Source organism: Sabethes cyaneus, chromosome 2, assembly GCF_943734655.1.
Source record: "Sabethes cyaneus chromosome 2, idSabCyanKW18_F2, whole genome shotgun sequence".
In the NCBI taxonomy this organism is placed as follows: domain Eukaryota; kingdom Metazoa; phylum Arthropoda; class Insecta; order Diptera; family Culicidae; genus Sabethes; species Sabethes cyaneus.
Genome location: NC_071354.1, coordinates 122,166,527 through 122,192,553, shown reverse-complemented (window position 1 = coordinate 122,192,553; position 26,027 = coordinate 122,166,527). Strand labels below are relative to the sequence as shown.

General features: G+C 39.6%; 1 protein-coding gene across 2 annotated transcripts in view; it reads right to left on the bottom strand.

Annotated features, from left to right (window-relative positions):
* LOC128736919 (mitochondrial glutamate carrier 1-like) overlaps window positions 1-26,027 on the bottom strand; it is a 208,778-nt gene that overhangs the window by 157,776 nt on the left and 24,975 nt on the right. For both annotated transcript variants that reach the window (XM_053831430.1, XM_053831431.1), the window contains 2 exons: window positions 956-999; window positions 765-899 (listed from right to left, as the gene is read on the bottom strand). In XM_053831430.1, the coding sequence (XP_053687405.1) occupies window positions 765-899; window positions 956-990 (170 nt within the window). In that variant the 5' untranslated portion in view covers window positions 991-999. The remainder of the gene's footprint in view (window positions 1-764; window positions 900-955; window positions 1,000-26,027) is intronic.

The following is a 26,027-nucleotide window of genomic DNA, read 5'->3' as shown; positions in this document are numbered from 1 at the left end:
TAGCTACGTCACTGGTTCGTGGTTGTGTCTAGTGACTAGTGACGTCGTTAATACGGCTTAAGACTTACAACTTCTCAGATGATCTAGAGGTATTTATCAACTGTGGATTCATGGTGTAGTTTAATACAAAACGTGAATTAAACTAGCAGCAAGTAAATAGACTAATCTCAAGATTTTAGTCTTGACCTTGGAATGAGGTCATACATATATTAATATTTTTTTGAAACGATGGTTCTACAATTGAAGAAGGGACGGTAGGGGAAAGAAATGAAATTTTTTTTTTTTTTTTTTGGTGAAGGAGGGGGAAGAGCGGAAACCCGCGCCGAGAAACGCGGCTAACATACGCTGACGGACGAACAGCGTCACGTGCAGTACCTTGTGGATTTTGCGGTCTCCTTTTGTCCAGCGCCTCTATGGTTCAAAGGTACAAGTACCAGCGAACCACATGCCCTGGAGGGTGTTGTGGGTTCGAATCCGGTTATAATCTCAGATTACAGCTTGGTTCGACTCATGCACCTTCCAGCATTGGACAAAAGGTAGGAGTCAAAATGACTACTTGTCAAGCATAGCTACCAATACCCCCCCTTCCTTTCCGCTCTTCCCCCTCCTTCACCAAAAAAAAAAAAAAAAAAATTTTTCATTTCTTTCCCCTACCGTCCCTTCATCAATTGTAGAACCATCGTTTCAAAAAAAGAGCAAGTAAATGGTAAATTCATTTCTTTCACGTGGTAAATTCTTTTCTATATCGTGTTAATAATACGTACATAGATTTATATAGCTTCTCTCCATTTGATCCAACTTGTTGATTTTGAAGACGTGTTTTTACTAGGTCTAATGGAAACACACAGGAAACTCCTATAATACCTGCAATACCACCATTTATAATCTTTGGGACAAGCCTGTAAATAAATTCATTCATGTATTTAATGGTTACTATATAGAGATAGTTGCTTACGAAAACTGCTTAGTAGTAATTTCATTTGGAGCCATTTTTAGGATCTGAAAGTATAAAAAAAACGTGATTGAATATACGAAATTGATAGAGACAAATGAATACTTTACTACAAGCGAATCTTTTATTTACTCCAACTGGATGAATTTTATCTGTCAGATAGGAGCAAATGAACACAAAAAATAAACAAATTTGCTATGAGTGAATAAAAACGACTCAGGTAGGGGAACCCAGGCGTAAATTTCCAAAAAGGGTAACCAATTAACCTCTTTGGAATTGAATAAAAATTTCACTACCGTTAATAGTAGCAACAATATGGAAACAAACAGAGCCATCATACCTTCAACCCCAGAATAAGCAAAACCTCACGACATTCTATTTGAACTTGACCTTATGCGTCCCCCTTTAGTACGTCTTAGTCAGTAATCAACACAAGCCGATTGTCATTGGAGGCGACTTCTATGCCTGGGCAGTCTAGTGGGGTAGCAGGTGCCCAAAACTGACTAGAAGTATTGTTCAAACTGGACGTGAGTCTGGCAATCACAGGTTCCGTCAGTACCTTTTGCCAGGGGGTACAACAATCGATATTACTTTCTGCGGCCCAACGTTGCTAGCCAACATGGGCTGGAGGGTGTTCGATGATTACACGCATAGCTACCGCCAAGCTCTACGATATACGATTGCACGACGGCCACGGTCACGTAGGTTGAGGTCAACCGGGTGGAGGTGGAAAGCAAAAGCCTTCGATAAAGACCAATTCGTTGAAGCACTCAGCGCAGAGAGCAATCGCTCTAACCTGAATACCAATAAGCAGACCAACATCCTAACATGTGCATGTAACACAACTATGCCTAGAAGTGGGCAGCCAACGAACGGTCGTCGCCCGGTATGCTGGTAGAACGAGACCATCAGTCTCCACGGCTCCAGATGCCACAGAGTGAGAAGGCGTATGCAGAGGGTCCGAATCGATGCGAATGTCGAAGCATGCGGAGTTGAGCATAGAGCGACCAGGTTGGCGCTCAACAAAGAGGTTAGGCGTAGCTATAAATCTCGTTGTCAGGAGCTATGCCGTACTGCGGATTCAAACCCCTGGGGTAGTGCTTATCAGGTGATGATGAAAAAGATGACGGGTGCATCTACTCCGCAGCTAAAGGTCATCATGGAATGGTTATTCCCGCAACACAATTCAGTGATGTGGCCTACGACCCCGTACGGTCAAGCCCTCATTCTGGTAACGAATGAGAAGCTTATTGCGGTTGCCAGAGGTCTAAAAACGAAGAAAGCACCCGGTCCTGACGGGATTCCGAACGAGGCACTGAAAGCGACGACCCAAGCATATTCTGTTATGTTTAGAGAGACGCTTTAGAACTGCCTATAAGTAGGCGAATTTCCAGAAAAATGGAAAATCCAAGGACTGGTACTGCTACCGAACCCGGGGAAACCACCAGGGAATCCCTCATCGTACAGGCCGATTTGCCTACTTGACACGTTACGTAAATTACTAGAGCGTAACGAAAAGTGGTTATAGTTTGCACGCTTATAACTCAGTCATCCCTCAATAGATTTTAAAGATATTGGTATCAATCGATTGGAAATTTTTCTATGAACCATTACAATACAGTAGATTTCATGTTACTTTAACAAACTTTTAAATAAATATGGTACTGGCTTTTGGTCACGGGTTTCGTGCGAAAATATTTATATTTCATTTAAAGTTGACGTTTCGAAGGGTATCCTCATCCTGAGGATGAAGGGATACCCTTCGAAACGTCGACTTTATTTACTTATTTATTTATTTATTTATTTATTTGAAAACAACCCCAATGACTCCACTTAAATTAATTTACAAATAACATAAACATCTTTTAACATCACACTGTTAACGCTCTTACAAAATTACTTTTAATAACACGTCTACACAAATTAAAATCGAAGCACTCGAAACAATTCTCAAATACACGACACATATTTTTTATTGGCTCATGCATCCCATAGTTTGTCCTAGACCTCCCTATATCGAGGAACATATGGCTGGTTACCCTACCACGAGGAGATAGAGATAGAAGTTGCTGGATAAGAGGCTATACGCTACTAGCTGACCCGGCAAACTTCGTATTGCCACAAATTAAAATGTGTTGTACATAAATCGTGAATCTGTCACAATCTCGAGTTTAGCAAGTTTCTGAGGAGCTCAACCTAAGATAACTCATTTTGGCAGTTACGTCACTATGAGAGCACGGGTAGTTTAATTTACAAATTTTCAATTTTTCCTCACAATAAAGTAGAAAACAATCCCCCTGTTACTTGGCCAGATAAAATAAAGCGGATAGCACTTAAATATTCGCCGTGATTGTATAACATTTCGCTGAATACCATTTCGCGAAAAACCTTACGCGGAATGTCCCATTTCACGGAAAACCTTTTCATGAAAAGTACCATTTCGATCCTCGGGGTGATCCTCTCCTTACTCGTTGTCGCTCGTTCGAACCCAACTGAAGGAAAGTAATAGAGGTCAGTAGACCTAGGAAAACAAATCAACGTAGACAGAGCTGATTTCTGCGGGGGGCTGCAGAAAGTTTTTGGTGGTCTTGTTATGTTTTATGAAAGAGTTTAAAATTTCTCGAGTTCGATTACCCAGGTAACCAATAAGCATTTCCAATGCAATTTAAAAGCTAGCCAATAAGCATTTAAGTTGCCTTAAATGCTACTTAAACGCTATTTTGGCAAAATATGTGGCTACTTTACTGTTAGCCCTCTTATAGTGCTGACAATGCTTATTTGCAGTTTTTATGAGAGTTCTTATTCCCCTACCTCAGGGATGAGGGGTCTCAAACTATCACAAAAAATCCTGCCTACAAAACCCCCAACATTCGAAATTTGGTACCATTTGCTTGATTAGTTGTAGAGTTATGAGGAAATTTGTATTTCATTTGTATAGGAGCCCCCCTCCTAAAATGGTGAGGGGTCCTAATTTACCATAGAAAACTACAAGATATGCAGCCCTAAGGGTTGTACGAAAGGGTGACGCAGGACTATATCTGCTCATTAGATTAAAGACTAATCTAAACCGAATTTCTGGCATATGTATGTTTATAAGAATATATCAGTGCCATTGTTTAAGTGAATGTTTAAATGAGAAGAGCGAAATATTCAGATTCAATTCTTCATTGAATGCAACGGTGGCTTTGAACATACGTGGACGGCGGTTCATTTCTTTCAAATCACTTCTGTGGATCATAAAGGTTGAAATAGTAATGAATGACCAGCCCACAGATTATTGAATTAAATATGATTATGCGTAGCTTGACATGTTTCAATAATCTTGATTTAACTCGCTTGTGGCCTTTAAAAGAGCCATTGGCTACAAATAACATTAACCCCTCTAAGGTTTACATCATTTTTAGCACCGCAAAATTCACTAAAATGGCCATAACTTTTTTATCTTTCAATATTTTTTCACCAAATTTGGGAATTTTGCCGAAAATATTTTCTATTTTCATAATATCTATAGATAATGGCCATATGCAATATGGTCCCGAAGTTATTCCGGAGTTCCTTGGGGGACCAAGATATGGCTTTTTTAGATAAAGTTGCCAAATATCTAAAATTTGTTTGAAATCTGTTGATTTTTGAAAACATATCATCGACTGTGGACATATCAGTTACTTTGCCGCAGTTATGAGCCATGGTGCGCGCCATCCGAATCCGGGGGGACACTATAAATCCGGAACCGGTTCCCGTAACGGGGCATTTCAGCTTCAGTAAAGCATGTCGTGTCGCATATCAAAACACATCAGCATTCGATAAAATAGCGATTGGCGATCCTGGACTCGGTCATATGGCCTCTGAAAGACATGAGATGATCGCCAATCGCTATTTTATCGAATGCTGATGTTTTTTGATATGCGACACGACATGCTTTACTGAAGCTGAAATGCCCCGTTACGGGAACCGGTTCCGGATTTATAGTGTCCCCTCGGATTCGGATGGCGCGCACCATGGCTCATAACTGCGGCAAAGTAACTGATATGTCCACAGTCGATGATATGTTTTCAAAAATCAACAGATTTCAAACAAATTTTAGATATTTGGCAACTTTATCTAAAAAAGCCATATCTCGGTCCCCCAAGGAACTCCGGAATAACTCCGGGACTATATGGCATATGGCCATTATCTATAGATATTATGAAAATAGAAAATATTTTCGGCAAAATTCCCAAATTTGGTGAAAAAATATTGAAAAATAAAAAAGTTATGGCCATTTTAGTGAATTTTGCGGCGCTAAAAATGATGTAGACCTTAGAGGGGTTAAAGCCAAAGCACGTTCATTGCAAATACGACGTGCCATTCGAATGACCTCTTTTGACACGAATGGCAACAGGCACGTAAGTTAGCGGCGTCGATTTACTTCTTTTGCTCCGAGTTGGTTTTACTAGTTTACTTTCACAGCTTACCGCTTGCTATATAGCAGAAAATATGGCACATACGCAAAAATTTCTGTTTCATTTGATGAGAGTCCTTATCTTCCTACCACAGAGGTGAGGGGTCTCAAACTTTCATAAAATAAATTCATGCTTCCAAAAACTCCCACATGCCCAATTTGGTTCCATTTGCTTAATTAATTTTCGAGTTATGAGGAAATTTGTATTTCATTTGTATAGGAGCCCCCCCCCCCAAATTTGGTTCCATTTGCTTGATTAGTTCGAGATTTATGAGGAAATTTGTATTTCCTTTGTATGGGTGCCCACCCCCCTCTTAGAAGGATAAGGGGTCTCAGTACACCATAGACCAAATTCTATCCTCCAAAAACCCAGACATTCTAAATTTGATTCCATTTGGTTGCTTAATTCTCGAGTTATGAGGAAATTCGTATATTGTTTGTATGGAAGCCCCCCTTCCTAAAGAGGGGAGGGGTTTCAATTTACCATAGAAAAAAACCTTGCCTTCTGAAACCCCTACATTCCAAATTTGGTTCCATTTGCTTGATTAGTTCTAGAGTTTTGAGGAAATTTGTGTTTCATTTGTATAGGAGCCCCCCCTCTTACGCCCCCATTAAAATTGCTCGTTTACCACCTATAAAATTGCTGGTAAATTTATCTATCCAACGACATATAAATTGTTCAGTTTCGTTCAGTAGTTTAGCAGGTATGTATTAGCATTTGAAATCTTTCATTCAAACGTTACACTTCTATTTTCGTTTTCACAAAGTACTACCCAGTCCCAGTATAGTAAACAAAGACGTAGTCCTACGTAAAAAAATTCTTGCCTCCAAAAACCTTCACATGCCGAATTTGGTTCCATTTGCTTGATTAGTTCTCGAGTTATGAGGAAATTTGTATTTCATTTGTATGGGAGCCCCCCCCCCCTCCTAAAGAGGGGAGGGGTAATAATTCCCCTCCTAAAGAGAAGAAGGGTCTCAATGCACAATTAAAAAAATTCTTATCTCCAAAAATACCCATATGCCAAGTTTTAATCTATTTGCCTGATTAGTTCTCGAGTTATGCAGAAATTTGTGTTTCATTTGTATGGGAGCCCTCCCTCTTAGTGGGGATAGGGTTCTCTAACCATCAGTGGTTGGAGAATTCGCGAAAAAGTGATCATTTGAATCGATGAACATTCCTGATGAACATACACTATTCGCCTGCCTCGCCGATAATGCACGCATCAGCTTTGAATTTTATCACGAACAGAACCTCAATGTGAACATCAGAATTCGTTCAAAAATTGAATATTGAACATTGAGTGTGTTCGATTTATCGGATATAGAATGCCCGGGGACGCCGGAAAGTATTCAAAATAAATTATTAAAATTTTTTATTTTAATTTTAAGTGAATAAAATTTTCACTCACATGTAGGATAAACGTTTTTCGCTGACCCATTATTCTCATATGACCACTAGATTCTGTGGTTATCTGTTTGTACAAAGCGAAAGAAAAACATTTTTCCGCTACAGAATGCGAGTTGATAATATCTCATTGCATTTTTCCCTGAAAAACTTTTATCCGCTCTCAGTGAACCATGAAAAATATAAATCGCAGGTGGAATTGGCGCGAAACTCTAATGCATTACTAGGTATATAATGAAACCCATGGTGATACCCAAATACATAAATTCGGTTGTTTTATATGTCTCTCTCTTGTTGGCTGGTTGCTTGGTAAATTCAATAGTAACCTGTGTATTCTCGTCTCTGAAAAATGGCTGATACCGCTTTATCCTCTCACAACAAAGAGAGGATAAACTCGTGTTACGAAAAATTCATAATTCATCTATTGGTTAACGTTGCGTAGTGCGTTGGTTTTCATAAAATTTTGGGAAATTGAATAAGATTACAAAATTTGTATAGAATTTTGATAGATCCTTTTTTCATGAAATTACTGAGTAAGGGTAAGTTGGTTGTTACTAATTTGAGTAAGTGCAAGTAAAAGCAAGTTGTAATAAGAAATATTATTCTTTAACATATACATTGCGTAGTAAAAGTCTAGTTTATAGGCTTTTGAACTTCGGTTACTCACGTTGTTGCATTTTGTACAACACGTGTAGGTTTTTGAATGCCATATTGTTATATAGTTACAAATCGCTGTTTAACTAACAAATATTCTTCAACTAGCTGACCCGACAAACTTCGTGTTGCCACAAATTAACCTCTATTGTACATAAATCATGAATCTCGGATGATCTTTGTCACAACCTCGAGTCTTGCAAGTTTCTGAGGAGTTCAACCTTAGATGAATCATTTTGGCAGTTACGTAACTATGAAAGCATCCCAGGTAACCTATAAGCATCACCAATGCTATTCAAATATAGGCCAATAAGCATTTAAGTCGCCTTAAATGCTACTTAAATGCTATTTTGGCAAAATATACAGCTACTTTACTAATAACCTTCTTATAGTGCTGACAATGCTAATTTATAGCTAATTACCGACACGAAGAATTTGAATACAATTTTGGATGCCAATTTACAACACCTATGCAGTCAAAACGCTATACAATAACATACAGTATAAAATGCCAGATACGCTGATTTGCTGCTTACGTTAAGGCTTATTAGTTATAATAATAATAATTTATTTACATAATAATAATACTAATAACCTTTTAATATTTTTCAAAGTATGTATTACTACTCTACTAGTGAGAAAAATGCAATTTTGTTTCTTTCTTGAACCTATGAAATGATGTTTGTCTCTTTATTGCGTGAGACATGCTGTTCCATAGTCGTATAGCGCGATGTCTGAACGAGTCTCGCAAAATATTAGTTTCGCACTTTGGAAGTAGCAAGTTCAGCGTTCTAGGAAGTGTTGTAGTGGTAAAATATTCTTCTAAGTAGACTGGAGAGTGATTTAGTATTTTATACGCCATACTGCAAATTCTAAAATTTATATATTCCCTGTAACCACAATCAAGAATCAATTTGGAAAAACTTGAAATGTGGTCAAATCTTCTTAATCCGTAAACAAATCTGGTAAGTGAATTGATAGTAAGTTGTAACTTACGAAAGTTTTCGTCTGTTGACTGAGCAAAAAGTACATCTCCATATTCGAATAGTGGAATTATTAGGGATCGTACAAGTTTCAATCTCATCTGCTGTGGAGTACAATGTTTTAATGCTACCAAAGTGTGCAATGAAAATAAAACTTTTTGGCAGACCGCATTAGTTTGAGCCTTCCAATTCAGATTGATGTCCATGAAAATGCCAAGATTTTTTACAATATCGGAGTAATTTACATTTTCACTACCCAGTTTGACAGGAGGAGCTTCATGTACATCCATGTGTCTTGTCCTAAAAATGATTGCTTGAGTCTTACGTGCATTTAGTTTGAGATCATTCGCATTGCTCCATTCAATTATGTTTTTAATGTCTAGATTAACCATGTTGACTGTGTTCGGTAGTTCACTCAGTTTTCCCGATAAATATATTTGACAGTCATCGGCATACAAGTGTGACTGACAATAATTAATTTGATTAGGTAAGTCATTTATAAACATTGAGAAAAGTAAAGGACCTAAAATTAATCCTTGCGGTACACCGCATCCAACACATAAACGTCAGACTTAAGACCATTGAACTCGACATATTGTAGTCGATTAGATAGGTAACTCAATATTAACCCAACTGCAGAATCGTGCAGCATAAAGTAACGTTTAAGTTTTTGCAGAGCAACAGATGATCTATAGAATCAAATGCTTTACTGAAATCAAGCAATACTAGTACAGTTGCCATTTTCTTATCCAAAGCACATCGAATATCGTTATCGATTTTTATAAGAGCTGTTGTGGTGCTACAGTTTTTTCGATATCCTGATTGAAAACGACAAAGTAATTCGTGCTCATTCAAATATTCATTCAGCTGATTTGAGAGAATCTTTTCAAAGATTTTTGAAAGCGCTGGAAGTATGCTAATAGGCCTGTAATCGGTCTCGCTAGCAAGATTCCACAAGCTAAGAAAGGTTGATGATGTTATACTGAAATTGAAAAGGTCAGTTATGTAAGGAGCTATAATCGAGAAAGACATTTTCAAAATTCTGAGTGGAATTTCATCATTGCCAACAGAATCGCATGAAGCTGAAGAAATTTCTTTAAGAATCTCGTCTAATGTTACACAACGGAAAGAGAAACGTGCTATTGAATCGCTATCCGAAACTGTTTCTGCGAAAGAATGCGATGCGTGATTAGAGACAAAAAAGACGTTTAAACTAGCTGCCGTAACATATGCGCAATTGGCAATAACTGCAGTACGTTTTAAACCAAGCTTTTTGATGTTATTCCACAATTTCTATGACGGGAGGTTTATATCAAGTTGAGACGCAAAAAATCCTGTTTCGCAAACTTAATTTCTCGATTGGTTTTGTTTCTCAGCCGTGCAAAATTGTTCCATTTTGCCTCATTACCCTTGTCTTTCTTCCAACATTCATAAGCTTCCGATCTGCTTTTGAAAAGCCTACGAATATGAGAATTAATCCACGGTGTACTTGAGTCAGAGACAGTTTTCTTTTTCAAAGCTGCATGTTCTTGGATTACTGATTTGAGCGATCTATTAGGGAAAGTCAGTTTATCATTGACAATTGACATTATCGCAATGATACATGAGATCCAAGTTTAAATGGCTAAGATCTAAGGTAAAAGCACCCCAGTCGATATTATTATAATCACGATAATCCTTACGATAGTCACCAGGAATGAATAGTTCAATACACAAATTTGCAATTTTTCCTCACAGTAAAGTAGTAAACAACTCCCCTGTTTCCTCATTGCATAGCCAGAAACCGGATAGTAATATTCGCCATGATTGTACAACATTTCGCCGAATATCATTTTGCGAAAAACCTTAAGCGGAATGTACCATTTCACGGAAAACTTTTTCGTGGAAAGTACCATTTCGCGATTCTCTCCTTACAGGTAGACCTAGGAAAACAAATAAACCTAGACAGTAGTGATTTCTGCGGGGAGTTGCCTACCCCCAGTGGGCGGCGCTTCCGACGGCGGGTCACCGGCAACACTCGCGACCGTCTCGTCCTGAATGATCTAGTGTTACTATAGATAGTTTTTGTGGTCTTGTATTGACTAATGTTTTATGGAAGAGTCTCGAACTTCTCGAGTTCGATTAGTTTTTGAGTTTCGCAAAAATTTCTGTTTTATTTGTATGAGAGTCCAGATCCCCCTACCACAGGCGTGAGAGGTCTCTAACTATCGTAAAATAAATTCAAGACTCCGAAATCTCCCACATGCCAAATTTGGTTCCATTTGCTTGATTAGTTCTCAAGTTATAAAGAAATTTGAATTTCATTTGTATGGGAGCCCCCCTCTTAAAAGAGGAAGGGGTCGTAATTCACAATAAAAAAAATTTCTGCCATCTAAAACTCCCACATGCCAAATTTGGTTCCATATGATTGATTAGTTCTCGAGATAAGAGGAAATTTGCATTTCATTTGTATGGAAGCCCATCCTCTTAAAGGGGAGATGGGCCATAACTCGCTTTCTAAAGACGAGAGGGGTCTCAATTCACCATAGAAAAAAATCTTGCCTCCAAAACCACTTACATGTCAAATTTGGTTCCATTTGCTTGATTAGTTCTCGAGTTATGAGGAAATTTGTTTCTCATTTGTATAGGAGCCCCCCCTCGTAAAGTGGGGAGGGGTCCTAATTCACCATAGAAAATATTCTTGCCTACAAAAACACCCACATGCTAAATTTGGTTCCATTTGCTTGATTAGTTCTGGAGTTATGAGGAAATTTGTATTTCGTTTCTATGAGAGCCCCCCCTCTTAACCCTTTATAAGGCAGTGGCAACTATATTGCCACCAACAAACATTTTTTATTTTGCTTCTATAATTATATTGATGTCATTATAGACGCAAAACAAATATTTTTCGTTAGTGGCAATATAATTGCCACGGCCTTATAAAGGGTTAAAAAGATAAGCGGTCCTAATTCATCATAAAAAATGTTTGCGTCCAAAAACACCCACATGCCAAATTTGGTTCCATTTGCTTGATTAGTTCTCGAATTATGAGGAAATTTGTATTTCATTTGTGTTGAAGCACCCCCTCTTAAAGTTGGGACGGGTCCTAATTCACCATAGACAATATTTTTGCCTCCAAAAACCTCCACATGCCAAATTTGGTTCCATTTGCTTGATTAGTTCTGGAGTTATGAGGAAATTTGTATTTCGTTTGTATGAGAGCCCCCCCTCTTAAAAAGGTAAGGGGTCTCAATTCATCATAGAAAAAATTTTTGTCTCCAAAAACACCCACGTGCCAAATTTGGTTCCATTTGCTTGATTAGTTATCGAGTTATGAGGAAATTTGTATTTCGTTTGTATAGGAGCCCCCCCTCTTAAAGTTGGGAGGGGTCCTAATTCACCATAGAAAATATTCTTGCCCTCGAAAACTTTCACATGCCAAATTTTGTTCCAGTTTCTTGATTAGTTCTCGAGTTATGAGGAAATTTGTATATCATTTGTATAGGAGCCCCCCCTCCTAAAGTGGGGAGGGGTCCCAATTCATCATAGAAAAAATTTTTGTCTCCAAAACCACCCACGTGTCACATTTGGTTCCATTTGCTTGATTAGTTCTTGAGTTATGAGGAAATTTGAATTTCGTTTATATAGGAGCCCCCCTCCTAAAGCAGGGAGGGGTTCTAATTCACCATAGAAAACATTCTTGCCCTAGAAAACTTTCACATGCCAAATTTGGTTCCATTTGCTTGATTAGTTCTCGAGTTATGAGGAAATTTTTATTTCGTTTGTATAGGAGCCCCCCCTCGTAAAGTGGGGAGGGATCCTTATTCACCATAGAAAATATTCTTGCCCTCGAAAATTTTCACACGCCAAATGTTGTTCCATTTGCTTGATTAGTTCTTGAGTTATGAGGAAATTTGTATTTAATGTGTATAGGATCCCCCCTCCTAAAACGGGGAGGGGTCCCAATTCATCATAGAAAAAAGTTTTGTCTCCAAAAACACGCATATGCCAAATTTGGTTCCATTTGCTTGATTACTTCTCGAGTTATGAGGAAATTTATTTCTTTGGTACAGGAGCCCCCCCCCCCCTCTTAAAGTGGGGAGGGGTCCTAATTCACTATAGAAAATATTCTTGCCCTCGAAAACCTCCACATGCCAAATTTGGGTCCATTTGCTTGATTAGTTCTCGAGTTATGAGGAAATTTGTATGGAAGCCCCCCCTCTTAAAGGGGAGAGGAGTTATAATTCCCCTTATAAAGAGGGGAAGGGTCTCAATTTACCATAGAATAAATTCTTGTCACCGAAAACACCCACATGCCAAATTTTGTTCTGTTTGCTTGATTAGTTCTCGAGTTATGCAGAAATTTGTGTTTCATTTGTATGGGAACCCCCCCCCACTAAGTGGTGGGAGGGGTCTCTAACCATCACTAAAACCTTTCCTGGCCTCAAAAACCTCTACATGCATATTTTCACGCCGATTGGTACAGTAGTTTTCGATTCTATAAGGAACATACGGACAGACAGACAGACAGACAGACAGACAGACAGACAGACAGACAGACAGACAGACAGACAGACAGACAGACAGACAGACAGACAGACAGACAGACAGACAGACAGACAGACAGACAGACAGACAGACAGACAGACAGACAGACAGACAGACAGACAGACAGACAGACAGACAGACAGACAGACAGACAGACAGACAGACAGACAGACAGACAGACAGACAGACAGACAGACAGACAGACAGACAGACAGACAGACAGACAGACAGACAGACAGACAGACAGACAGACAGACAGACAGACAGACAGACAGACAGACAGACAGACAGACAGACAGACAGACAGACAGACAGACAGACAGACAGACAGACAGACAGACAGACAGACAGACAGACAGACAGACAGACAGACAGACAGACAGACAGACAGACAGACAGACAGACAGACAGACAGACAGACAGACAGACAGACAGACAGACAGACAGACAGACAGACAGACAGACAGACAGACAGACAGACAGACAGACAGACAGACAGACAGACAGACAGACAGACAGACAGACAGACAGACAGACAGACAGACAGACAGACAGACAGACAGACAGACAGACAGACAGACAGACAGACAGACAGACAGACAGACAGACAGACAGACAGACAGACAGACAGACAGACAGACAGACAGACAGACAGACAGACAGACAGACAGACAGACAGACAGACAGACAGACAGACAGACAGACAGACAGACAGACAGACAGACAGACAGACAGACAGACAGACAGACAGACAGACAGACAGACAGACAGACAGACAGACAGACAGACAGACAGACAGACAGACAGACAGACAGACAGACAGACAGACAGACAGACAGACAGACAGACAGACAGACAGACAGACAGACAGACAGACAGACAGACAGACAGACAGACAGACAGACAGACAGACAGACAGACAGACAGACAGACAGACAGACAGACAGACAGACAGACAGACAGACAGACAGACAGACAGACAGACAGACAGACAGACAGACAGACAGACAGACAGACAGACAGACAGACAGACAGACAGACAGACAGACAGACAGACAGACAGACAGACAGACAGACAGACAGACAGACAGACAGACAGACAGACAGACAGACAGACAGACAGACAGACAGACAGACAGACAGACAGACAGACAGACAGACAGACAGACAGACAGACAGACAGACAGACAGACAGACAGACAGACAGACAGACAGACAGACAGACAGACAGACAGACAGACAGACAGACAGACAGACAGACAGACAGACAGACAGACAGACAGACAGACAGACAGACAGACAGACAGACAGACAGACAGACAGACAGACAGACAGACAGACAGACAGACAGACAGACAGACAGACAGACAGACAGACAGACAGACAGACAGACAGACAGACAGACAGACAGACAGACAGACAGACAGACAGACAGACAGACAGACAGACAGACAGACAGACAGACAGACAGACAGACAGACAGACAGACAGACAGACAGACAGACAGACAGACAGACAGACAGACAGACAGACAGACAGACAGACAGACAGACAGACAGACAGACAGACAGACAGACAGACAGACAGACAGACAGACAGACAGACAGACAGACAGACAGACAGACAGACAGACAGACAGACAGACAGACAGACAGACAGACAGACAGACAGACAGACAGACAGACAGACAGACAGACAGACAGACAGACAGACAGACAGACAGACAGACAGACAGACAGACAGACAGACAGACAGACAGACAGACAGACAGACAGACAGACAGACAGACAGACAGACAGACAGACAGACAGACAGACAGACAGACAGACAGACAGACAGACAGACAGACAGACAGACAGACAGACAGACAGACAGACAGACAGACAGACAGACAGACAGACAGACAGACAGACAGACAGACAGACAGACAGACAGACAGACAGACAGACAGACAGACAGACAGACAGACAGACAGACAGACAGACAGACAGACAGACAGACAGACAGACAGACAGACAGACAGACAGACAGACAGACAGACAGACAGACAGACAGACAGACAGACAGACAGACAGACAGACAGACAGACAGACAGACAGACAGACAGACAGACAGACAGACAGACAGACAGACAGACAGACAGACAGACAGACAGACAGACAGACAGACAGACAGACAGACAGACAGACAGACAGACAGACAGACAGACAGACAGACAGACAGACAGACAGACAGACAGACAGACAGACAGACAGACAGACAGACAGACAGACAGACAGACAGACAGACAGACAGACAGACAGACAGACAGACAGACAGACAGACAGACAGACAGACAGACAGACAGACAGACAGACAGACAGACAGACAGACAGACAGACAGACAGACAGACAGACAGACAGACAGACAGACAGACAGACAGACAGACAGACAGACAGACAGACAGACAGACAGACAGACAGACAGACAGACAGACAGACAGACAGACAGACAGACAGACAGACAGACAGACAGACAGACAGACAGACAGACAGACAGACAGACAGACAGACAGACAGACAGACAGACAGACAGACAGACAGACAGACAGACAGACAGACAGACAGACAGACAGACAGACAGACAGACAGACAGACAGACAGACAGACAGACAGACAGACAGACAGACAGACAGACAGACAGACAGACAGACAGACAGACAGACAGACAGACAGACAGACAGACAGACAGACAGACAGACAGACAGACAGACAGACAGACAGACAGACAGACAGACAGACAGACAGACAGACAGACAGACAGACAGACAGACAGACAGACAGACAGACAGACAGACAGACAGACAGACAGACAGACAGACAGACAGACAGACAGACAGACAGACAGACAGACAGACAGACAGACAGACAGACAGACAGACAGACAGACAGACAGACAGACAGACAGACAGACAGACAGACAGACAGACAGACAGACAGACAGACAGACAGACAGACAGACAGACAGACAGACAGACAGACAGACAGACAGACAGACAGACAGACAGACAGACAGACAGACAGACAGACAGACAGACAGACAGACAGACAGACAGACAGACAGACAGACAGACAGACAGACAGACAGACAGACAGACAGACAGACAGACAGACAGACAGACAGACAGACAGACAGACAGACAGACAGACAGACAGACAGACAGACAGACAGACAGACAGACAGACAGACAGACAGACAGACAGACAGACAGACAGACAGACAGACAGACAGACAGACAGACAGACAGACAGACAGACAGACAGACAGACAGACAGACAGACAGACAGACAGACAGACAGACAGACAGACAGACAGACAGACAGACAGACAGACAGACAGACAGACAGACAGACAGACAGACAGACAGACAGACAGACAGACAGACAGACAGACAGACAGACAGACAGACAGACAGACAGACAGACAGACAGACAGACAGACAGACAGACAGACAGACAGACAGACAGACAGACAGACAGACAGACAGACAGACAGACAGACAGACAGACAGACAGACAGACAGACAGACAGACAGACAGACAGACAGACAGACAGACAGACAGACAGACAGACAGACAGACAGACAGACAGACAGACAGACAGACAGACAGACAGACAGACAGACAGACAGACAGACAGACAGACAGACAGACAGACAGACAGACAGACAGACAGACAGACAGACAGACAGACAGACAGACAGACAGACAGACAGACAGAAGGGAGGGGTCTCAATTTACCATAGAAAAAAAATCTTGCCTTATGAAACCCCTACATGCCAATTTTGGTTCCATTTGCTTAATTAGTTCTAGAGTTATGAGGAAATCTGTATTTCATTTGTATGAGAGCCCCTCCTCTAAGAAGGGGAAGGGGACTCAGTACACCATAGAAAAAAATCCTACCTTCTAAAACACCCACACGCCAAATTTGGTTCCATTCGCTTGATTAGTTCTCGAGTTTTGAGGAAATTTATGTTTCATTTGTATAGGAGCCCCCCCTCTTACGCCCCCCATAAAATTACTCTCTAACCCCCTCCATAAAATTGCTGGTCATTTTCTCTATCAAACGACATATAAATTGTTTAGTTTCGTTCAGTGGTTTAGTAGTTATTAGCATTTGAAATCTTTCATTCAGACGTTACACTTCTATTTTCGTTTTCACGAAGTGCTACCCAGTCCTATATAGTAAACAAAGACGTAGTCCTACGTCAAAAAAATGGAACGCGTCATTTTTATTTTGCCGTGAACATTGTCGAACGCGATGTTTTTCATTTCGAATAACTTTAATTCGTATAAGTAAAGGCTAGCTAATTAAAAATGCAAGTCTTTTTTCCGGGAATTGAACCCACCATCCTTTGATCCATAAGCACTCACCGTATGATCCGTCCCATTTGCATCTGCAGAATAGAATTTATTTATTTATTTATTTGCAGTCAATCGTGTGTAGACCGTGATACAAGCTTAACCTAATGTTATCAATCGATTACATATTCTATTTATGTTTGCTCGTTTCTGCTAGTTTTCTGTTGTTATTGAATTGAATTACTTATTGTCCTAAAATATTGCTTCAATTTGGTTTTTTTAATTGTGAAGTCAATAAAATTACAATGTTGGTTGTATAGCACCATCATTTGATTTATGGGCCCGAATTTAGCATAATTAGTTCGATAATGATCCGTGGCAAACAGTGTACGAACACGTAAATTTCTAGTAGGTGCGTAAAAATTTAATTTAGATAAGAGTTCGGCAGAGTCAATACGTTGTGAGACTATGTCATTAACAAATGAGACCATTGCAAATTCACGACGCGCCTTTAATGTTTCGATATTTATAAGCTTGCAGCGGTCGTCATATGACGGAAGAGGAAGGCTCGTCCAATTTAAATTACGGAGTGCGTACAACAAGAATTGTTTTTGTATTGATTCTATTCTATTTATGTGTGCATTGGCAAACGGAGACCATACCACGCTACAGTACTCAAGAATTGAACGAACGTAGTAAATGTAAAGTGTTTTTAATGTGTATGGGTCTCGAAAATTAAAGCTAAAGCGTTTTATGAAAGAGAGCATGTTGCTTGCTTTACAAGTAATTGTATTATAGTGATCTATAAACGTTAATTTTGAGTCTTGAATAACTCCCAAATCTCTAATTCGTTCACAATTTTCTATCATTTGATCTCCAAGGGAGATGTTGGTTATAGGTGTATTTCGTTTTCTACTGAATTTAATTAATTTACATTTGTTCACGCTTAGTTGAAGTAAGCTCTTCTTACACCAATTATAAAACATTTGAATTTCGTTACAAAATGTGTTGACATCTGTCTCATTTTTTATTTCTAAGTATAATTTCATATCGTCGGCGTAAATAAGGACTTTTATATTCTTGAGAACGAATGAGATATCATTAACGAATAAAAAAAACAATAGCGGTCCTAAATGAGACCCTTGAGGGACTCCAGAAGTGACTTGAATGGGATTAGATGTTTTTCCTTTAAATTTAACAATTTGCTGGCGGTATGCGAGATATGATTCGATCCATATTAAAAGTTCTTGATGTATACCTATTTTTTGCAATTTGAAGAGAAGCATTGGTATATCAATACGATCAAAGGCTTTACTAAAGTCGGTATATAAGGCTTCAACGTAGTTTCCATTATCTATTGCGTTAAGCGAAAAGTTAACAAACTCGAGTAAATTTGTTGTGGTTGAGCGTCCTTTGTAGAAACCATGTTGTGTATGAGTAATTCTATTTTTTATTTGTGAGAATACCTTCTTATTGACAATTGCTTCAAAAAGTTTTGGAATACAAGAGATAATTGCAATACCTATATAATTACGGATATCAGATTTCTTACCAGCTTTGAACACAGGCACTAAGAAAGATCTTTTCCAGATGCTTGGGAAAATTCCAGATTGAAGGGACATATTAAAAAGCCAGAATAGTGGAGTAGCTAGCTCTGTTGCTAGTTTTCTTATGAATGCTGGAGGTAAACCGTCTGGTCCGGGGCCTTTAGAGGAATCTAATGTTTCTAAGGCGTCTAATATTTCTAATACACTAATTTGTCTAACGTTTACGTCATTTGAGGATTCTGAAAAATGTGTAAAGTAGCGGTAATCGCGATCCTCTTCTGTGAATGTACCATAGATATCTCGAAAGAAAGTGGCAAAAAGTCGCAAATTTCTTCTATGTTATCTGTGGTTTTTTCGTCCAAATGCATTCTAGATGAAAAGTTTTCTGATTTTAATTTTGAAATTACATAGTTGAAAAAGTTTTTTGGTTTTGATTTTATCTCACGCTCGGTTTTTTGTATATACTCTTCAAAGGCAACATTTATTGCTTGGTTTAGTTGATCACAGAGATCAAGATAATTTGCCAAGATAAAGTTATTGTCATTGTTATAGTTTTTGTATGCTTTGTGTGCCTTTTGCTTGCGATTTTTTATATTTTTTATTTGACTGTTGTACCATATAGGATGCTTTGAATGAGCCTGACGTCTTCTTTGTTTCATAGGAACTTCGTCTTTTAATATTTCAAATATGAGCTTATAGAAGGCTTCGACAGCCATTTCTACATTGTTTTCATTTCGAAATACATGTTGCCAATTAATATTGTGAAGCCTTTGTTTTATGTTCCCATAATTTGCGGACTGAAAGTCCGATACTTTTTCATATTCGCACTCGTAGGGTCGCAGATTTTCATGTATAAATAACGAATATTCGATGGCGGTATGAAATACCTCGTTTTTCCATAATGGAATTTGCGATTCAGTTACGCAGAAGTCTTCGCCTATGTTAGTAAACAATAAGTCTAAGTAGCAATCTTGCCTATTCTTTATGTGATTAATCTGATAAAGGTCCAAGTTGGCAGATTTGTCAAATATTAATTGCAAGGTTTTGTTTTCACCATGACTGTGAGAAGAATGCTCTCGTTGTCAATGTCTGTAATGAAGTCAAGATTGCGTTTGTTGAAATCTCCGTATATGTGAAGCTTTATTTCAGGAGAGAGCTCAGATAAGACATTTTCCGCGACTTCAAAAAACGTTTCATAGTTTTCTTTACGTGCATTGTTTGGAGGAAAATAGACGGACGCAAAGACATGTGTCTCACCAGCTATTCGTGCTTTCGCCCATACATGTTCAAATTCGGTAAATGATGGAGTGATTATGATGTCTGAGTCTAGCTCTGATAGTATAGCAATTAATACACCGCCACCTGATTTCATTTCAGACAATTGATAATTACGATCATTTCTATAGACATTATATCTATTACCAAAAACTTTCTCGCTATGTACACTATCATCCCAACTAGTTTCGGTTACAAGAATTATAGAAAAGGAGCAACATAAGATATTCTTTTGAATTTCATTAATTTTGTGAGCACTTCGTATGCGGTTTAGATTTTAGCAGTATACCGAAACTTCAGTTACCGTAGAATAATTAAGCGAAGAAGTTGATGGGGTTTCAATGATTAAATTAACAAACAGTGAGAATATCTTTACACCTGAAGCCTCGCCAGCCTAGCGTGAAGCAGTCGATAATGTCGATAACTGACAAACTTTTGCTGGCAGCCGAATTGCGAAATTCTATGATCTGACGTTATGTGTGCTGTGAGCCGAAAGAAAACTTAGTAGAAGCTTGTAACGCCACTTTAACACCCTTAAGCACCCTTAAAGTAGTTTGAAAGCTGTGAGTCTATGAAAGCTTCCACTCTACACTTTAACACCTTTAGGCAGCCGTAAAACGGTTTGATGTTTATGGCTGTTTAGAAGCAGATTGTTTAGCAGAAAAATCCGCTATTAAGCTTGTTTATCAGCTTTTGGGAGAGAACTGGTTTGAAAAACTTAAAGTAGCTTAAACATCGCTTATTTAAACACCATTTGAGTGCTTACTTTATGCAGCTTTGATCGCATTAAACCAACTCGTAAACTAAACAGCCATTGCTCTTGCAATTCAGCTACGGTTGTTACTTGGGCCCTTTTCGTTTTTCTAAAGTGCACCCTAATATAGAAATCAAAGAAGTAGTCCTACTTCAAAACAGCGAAGATTCCAGAACTCTAGACTATGCATAGTAGAAAGTTCGCATATCTACAACAAAGGTAACCGCCCAGTTAGCTTCGAGGTACGATGCTGGTCTAATCAGCCAGTCGTCGTATGTTCGAATCTCGGCTAGGCGGTGCTTGCTAGATAGAGTCAGTAGGATCATTACACTGGCCCCGTAATTTACCTGTACTCTAACAACCGGCTGCGAAGTCTGTCGATAAAGAAGAGTAATGTCTAATGACGGTTTAAGCCCACGGCTTTGTATATACAGGAAAGAGGATACTACTAACGCCATCTCTTATCCCAAAGAAGTTACTGCTGCTCATGAGTGTTAGTGATCGCAACCATCTGAAAGAATGTAAGCGTGTGATCACAGACTAACAGACTTAACACTGAAGCCTCATTCCATCGTCAATAAAAACGATCATTTCAAATTTTCGCTTAAGCAAGACTCAAACAACAGTCGCTGCGCGAGAACGCCACTCGCCTGCGTTGGCACTGTTGTCAAATAATATACAAGTAAATTTATAGCATTACTAAATTTATAGCAAACTACTCTGCGTAGCGCGAAGACTGCACAAGGTGATGCTAGTATTGTTCCCAAGTTTTAGGGATATCATTGAAACGATGTTTTGTTAGAAAATTTGTTCGAAGTGTTACGTCTGTTAGTCTTTGGTGTGATGTTGATGTATGATGTCATGCAATGATGTCAGTGTGGGTGTGATACTAGAGTGATGGCATATATACAACCTAAAAGTTACGACCGTCATTCGTAGAGGGCTTACTAATCCTGTCCGTCGAGACTTGACAGAATGCCCAGTCTTCAGTTCTGTAGTCTTCGAAAACAGGCTACTCTGCTGGTTGATTATGTGGGAAGTTACGTCAACTATGAAACCAATAGCAGTGAGTTGCTCTATTTTTCCAAATTTCTCGAATATTTTCGAACAAACACATGTTATTTAAGTGTTGAGCATGTATATTACATAGTTAAGAATGGGTAGGACCGAAAAAGCACATTTTGGTCATTTTAGTTTTTACGTCAACTGGGAAATCATGGACAGTAAAGGTGTACATAAGAGCACAGAGAACAGACATCCAAGCTAGAACAAATTTTTCGTAATTTTCTGTGTAAAAATTCAAACGAAAAACCGTTAAAATTACAACAGTTATCAAACACCACCTAGCCCACGAATCGCCAAACTAAATGACTGTCAATCACCGTCAAGAATTTCCGTCAATTAACGATGTGAGATAACACTTGAAATAACTATCGATATAACGGAGCTATTTATCGATGATTTGACGGATACTATTCATTGGCGTAGCTAGAGGGGGTGCCTAGGGTACCAGGCCCCCTCCAGAAATTTTCCCCATTGTAATTGAAAAACCGGAAAAACATTCAGTGTATATATTCCCACTGCGTTGATGTTTTCCTTTTCTGCTAGGTATCGCAAACGCGTAGTTGTTGTCATCGTTAGTAGCCGTCAGTAACCTGGTAGCCACCCCGGCTAATGCTGTTATAAACAGTCGTCTCCATTCAACTCGATCTTGGGCCACTCGTCGCCAATTTTCCAGTCTCAGAAGTCTCAAATCACTTTCGACTTGGTCGTGCCATCTTCGCACGTTAAGCCTCCCTGTTCCTGGTGCTGATGTAGCTGTTGAAAAGAGCTGTTTTCGTCACACTGCCGTCCGGTATCTTTACGAAATGTCCGGCCCGCGATAGCCTACCGACTTTCGCCAGATGACAATGAGAATCTCTCCAAACAGTTTCTGTAGCTCGTGATTCATTCGTCTCTGCCACTCTCCACTTTCAGTTTGTTCTCCGCCAAATATTGTCCGGTGTGCCTCCCGCTTCCGGCAAGCGACGCTGTGAACAGTTACCGTCCGTGTGAGGCACGTGTTTGATTTATCGAGCCTCTTTCTTTCATGTATTTGGGCTTCGACGCACTTATGTTTAACTCAATCCTCCTAGACTTCGCTTTCGTCGGACCACATCCTCAAGAGCGAAGTTGAATAGTATGTAAAAAGGATTCGAAAGTGTTCCCGAGTTACACACGAAATATGTACATCTCTCGATCCAATGTAGCTCTGATCATTTGCCCCAGTTTATCCGGAAAACCGTGCTCTTGTATTATCTGTCAGCTAGCTGCTATCTATCTGCTATCTGCTAGCCTCGATCGAGTGCATCGTATCTGCTTTGAAATTAATAAAGATGTGGTGCATGGGCACGTTGTACTCCCGATATTTCTGCAAGATCTGTCGGATGATAAACGTCTGGTCCGTAATTGCGCGGGCTCTCATGAAGCCCGTCTGGTACTTCCCTACAAAACCCTGTGCTATCGCTGACAGCCGGCGTAACTGGATCATAATGAAATTTTTTTCGGAAGGCACCCCCTAGGCCCCCTCCAGGGAAATTACCTAGCTACGCCAATGATACTATTTCGAACAAAACTAGTCAAACATCAACAGTAATATTAAAATAATAATGATAATTAGCATAACAACACGATAACATCAAGAGAAGACCGAATTTTGCCACGTGTGTGTCACAAATCGCAAATCATTTCTAACAATGAAGTTTGACTATACTATCGACACCACACTAGTTTCGATAGTATCAACAAACATTTGTACCATTCCCTTCGTTCGGTTTGTTTACTGATGAGCTTTCGATGTTTTTTTTTTTGATTTTTGCATAAGTAAAAACCTGATTTAATCCACCTATTGGTGAAAAGAACCTTTGTTATACGGTCTTACTTGCTATTTGAGATAGAAATCGACACGTCTTCGGAACATAATTCATCTATTAGTTAACGTTGCATTGTGCGTTGGTTTACATAAAAATTTTGGAAATTGAATAAGCTTACAAAATTTGAACAAAATAGAAGCACTTACAAATTTTGATAGTTCTTTTTCTCATGAAATTGTTGAGTAAGTTGTTACTAATGTGGGTAAGTGCAAGTAAAAGTAAGTTGTAAGAAGAAATATTATTCTTTAACATATACATTGCGTAGTAAAGGTCTAGTTTATAGGTTTTTGAACTATGCATAACTATGCATCAATAAAGTTTTCTTGCAAAAATTTCATCAATTTTTATTAACCTTTGGTTACTCACGCTGTTGTATTCTGAACAACATGTGTAGGTTTTTGAATGCCATATTTACCAATCGTTGTTTGACTAACGTATATTTTTCAATAAACTTGTTATGAGCAAAATGTCTGAATTATTCAATGCAATAATACTTTAAATTGTTAGGAAAATAGATCAGCATAAACCGACAGCACAGAAACGAAGCCAGCAGCATGCGAGGTGTACCGCTATTGGCCCCAACTGGAATTTTTTCACGTTACTTCATATGGAAAAATGGTGTCTGTATGTGCCAAACTATCAGCAAATGTAAGGTGTTTAAAATGTATCCGTCAGTTGGTAGTCGAGTAATTCGGGGTTAAAATCAGGGTATTTTTGTAATCAAAGTTCTACAGTTCCTAAACAAGCAAACATAGAGGTATACTATTTTCAGCAAAGTTGTGTATTTTTACTATTTGCATAACTTTGTAACACATGAAAAAATCATACAACAATTACAAAAAGCGCTAAAATAGAAAAACTGATTTTTCAAATACAGAAACAATAAATAAGATTTCTCTGTCTTCACTGAAGAGATAGAAGGTTACAGTCTTCAGCAAAATTTCTTGTAATAATAGGCAGAACACATCAATGTGTTATATTGAAACTGCAGAAAAATATTTTTTTTCACTTTTAGGGGGATTAATCCAAATTTAAATTCTACCAGATGATAGAGCATTCAATTTCAAGAAACTCTTTCAAAGGTTCGATAAACTTAAAACCAAGTTTTCCTAGTCAAAACTCTAGTGCACACGTTTTCTTTGGTTTGGGGCTATTGTGCGCGTGAGTAACTGTGTTGCAAAAGTTGGCGCAAGCGTTCGAGGATTAATATCTTTTGACCGGTAAAACCAATTCTTATGAAATTTTGCATATATATTTGTAGTGTCAAAACCTCTCGTTTGATATTAAAATAATTGAAATTAGGTAAATTATCTTGGTTAAAATCATTATAAATCATTGTTAATTTTGGTGTGGTGTATACGATTGCTCATAACTTTCAAATTAAACGTCCAATCCAAAAACCATTCAATAGTGATCTATCCGGCTATATTACTTGCCAAATAAAACTAATAGCGTATAAATCGGTTTGGCCATCTCTGAGAAACAGGCGATCATTTGAACCTTATTAAAAATGGTTTTCTAAGGCTAACTTTTAAACTGCTTGTCCGTTTTCAATAAAACTTGGTAAAAAGTTTAGTAACAGCAAGAGCTTTCGTTTGGTAGTAAGATAATTAAAATTGGTTTCGTAGTTCAGGAGAAACGCGTGTCACGTAGTTTTCACATTTTTGCTTATAACTTTTAAACGAAATGTCGGACCGCAAAGCAATTCAATAGTCAATATATACAAGACAATAATACCTTTCAAACAAAAGTAAAAGCGATCAAATCGGTTCAGCCATCTTCGAGAAACAGGCGATAGAAAATGAGCTGCACACACACACATACACACACACAGACATTGCTCAGTTCGTCGAGCTCTATCGTTTGGTATATGTGATTCGGCCCTACGGGCCTCGGATCAATTTCGTGTTTTTCGACCAATTTCTAAACCTTTGTTGTATAGTATAACAAAGGTAAAAAGGGAAAGAAATATATTGGATTTCAGTTTTGACAGATTGCGGGTGGCGCCGCCATCAAACGAATCGCCAAACTAACAAAAACGAGGGGTAACTTCGGGTAACTTTGACGTGAACGAGGGGTTATTTCGAAATGGCCGATGGCGAAATGGGTTACAAAAATTTACACAGGTTGGGTATGCCAGCCTGGATGTCTGTTCTCTGTGGGAAAAGTAATATATTTTCGACAGTGTCTTGCCCCTCGGCGAAAACCTCACCAAAGAAAAATAAAAACAAAAAAG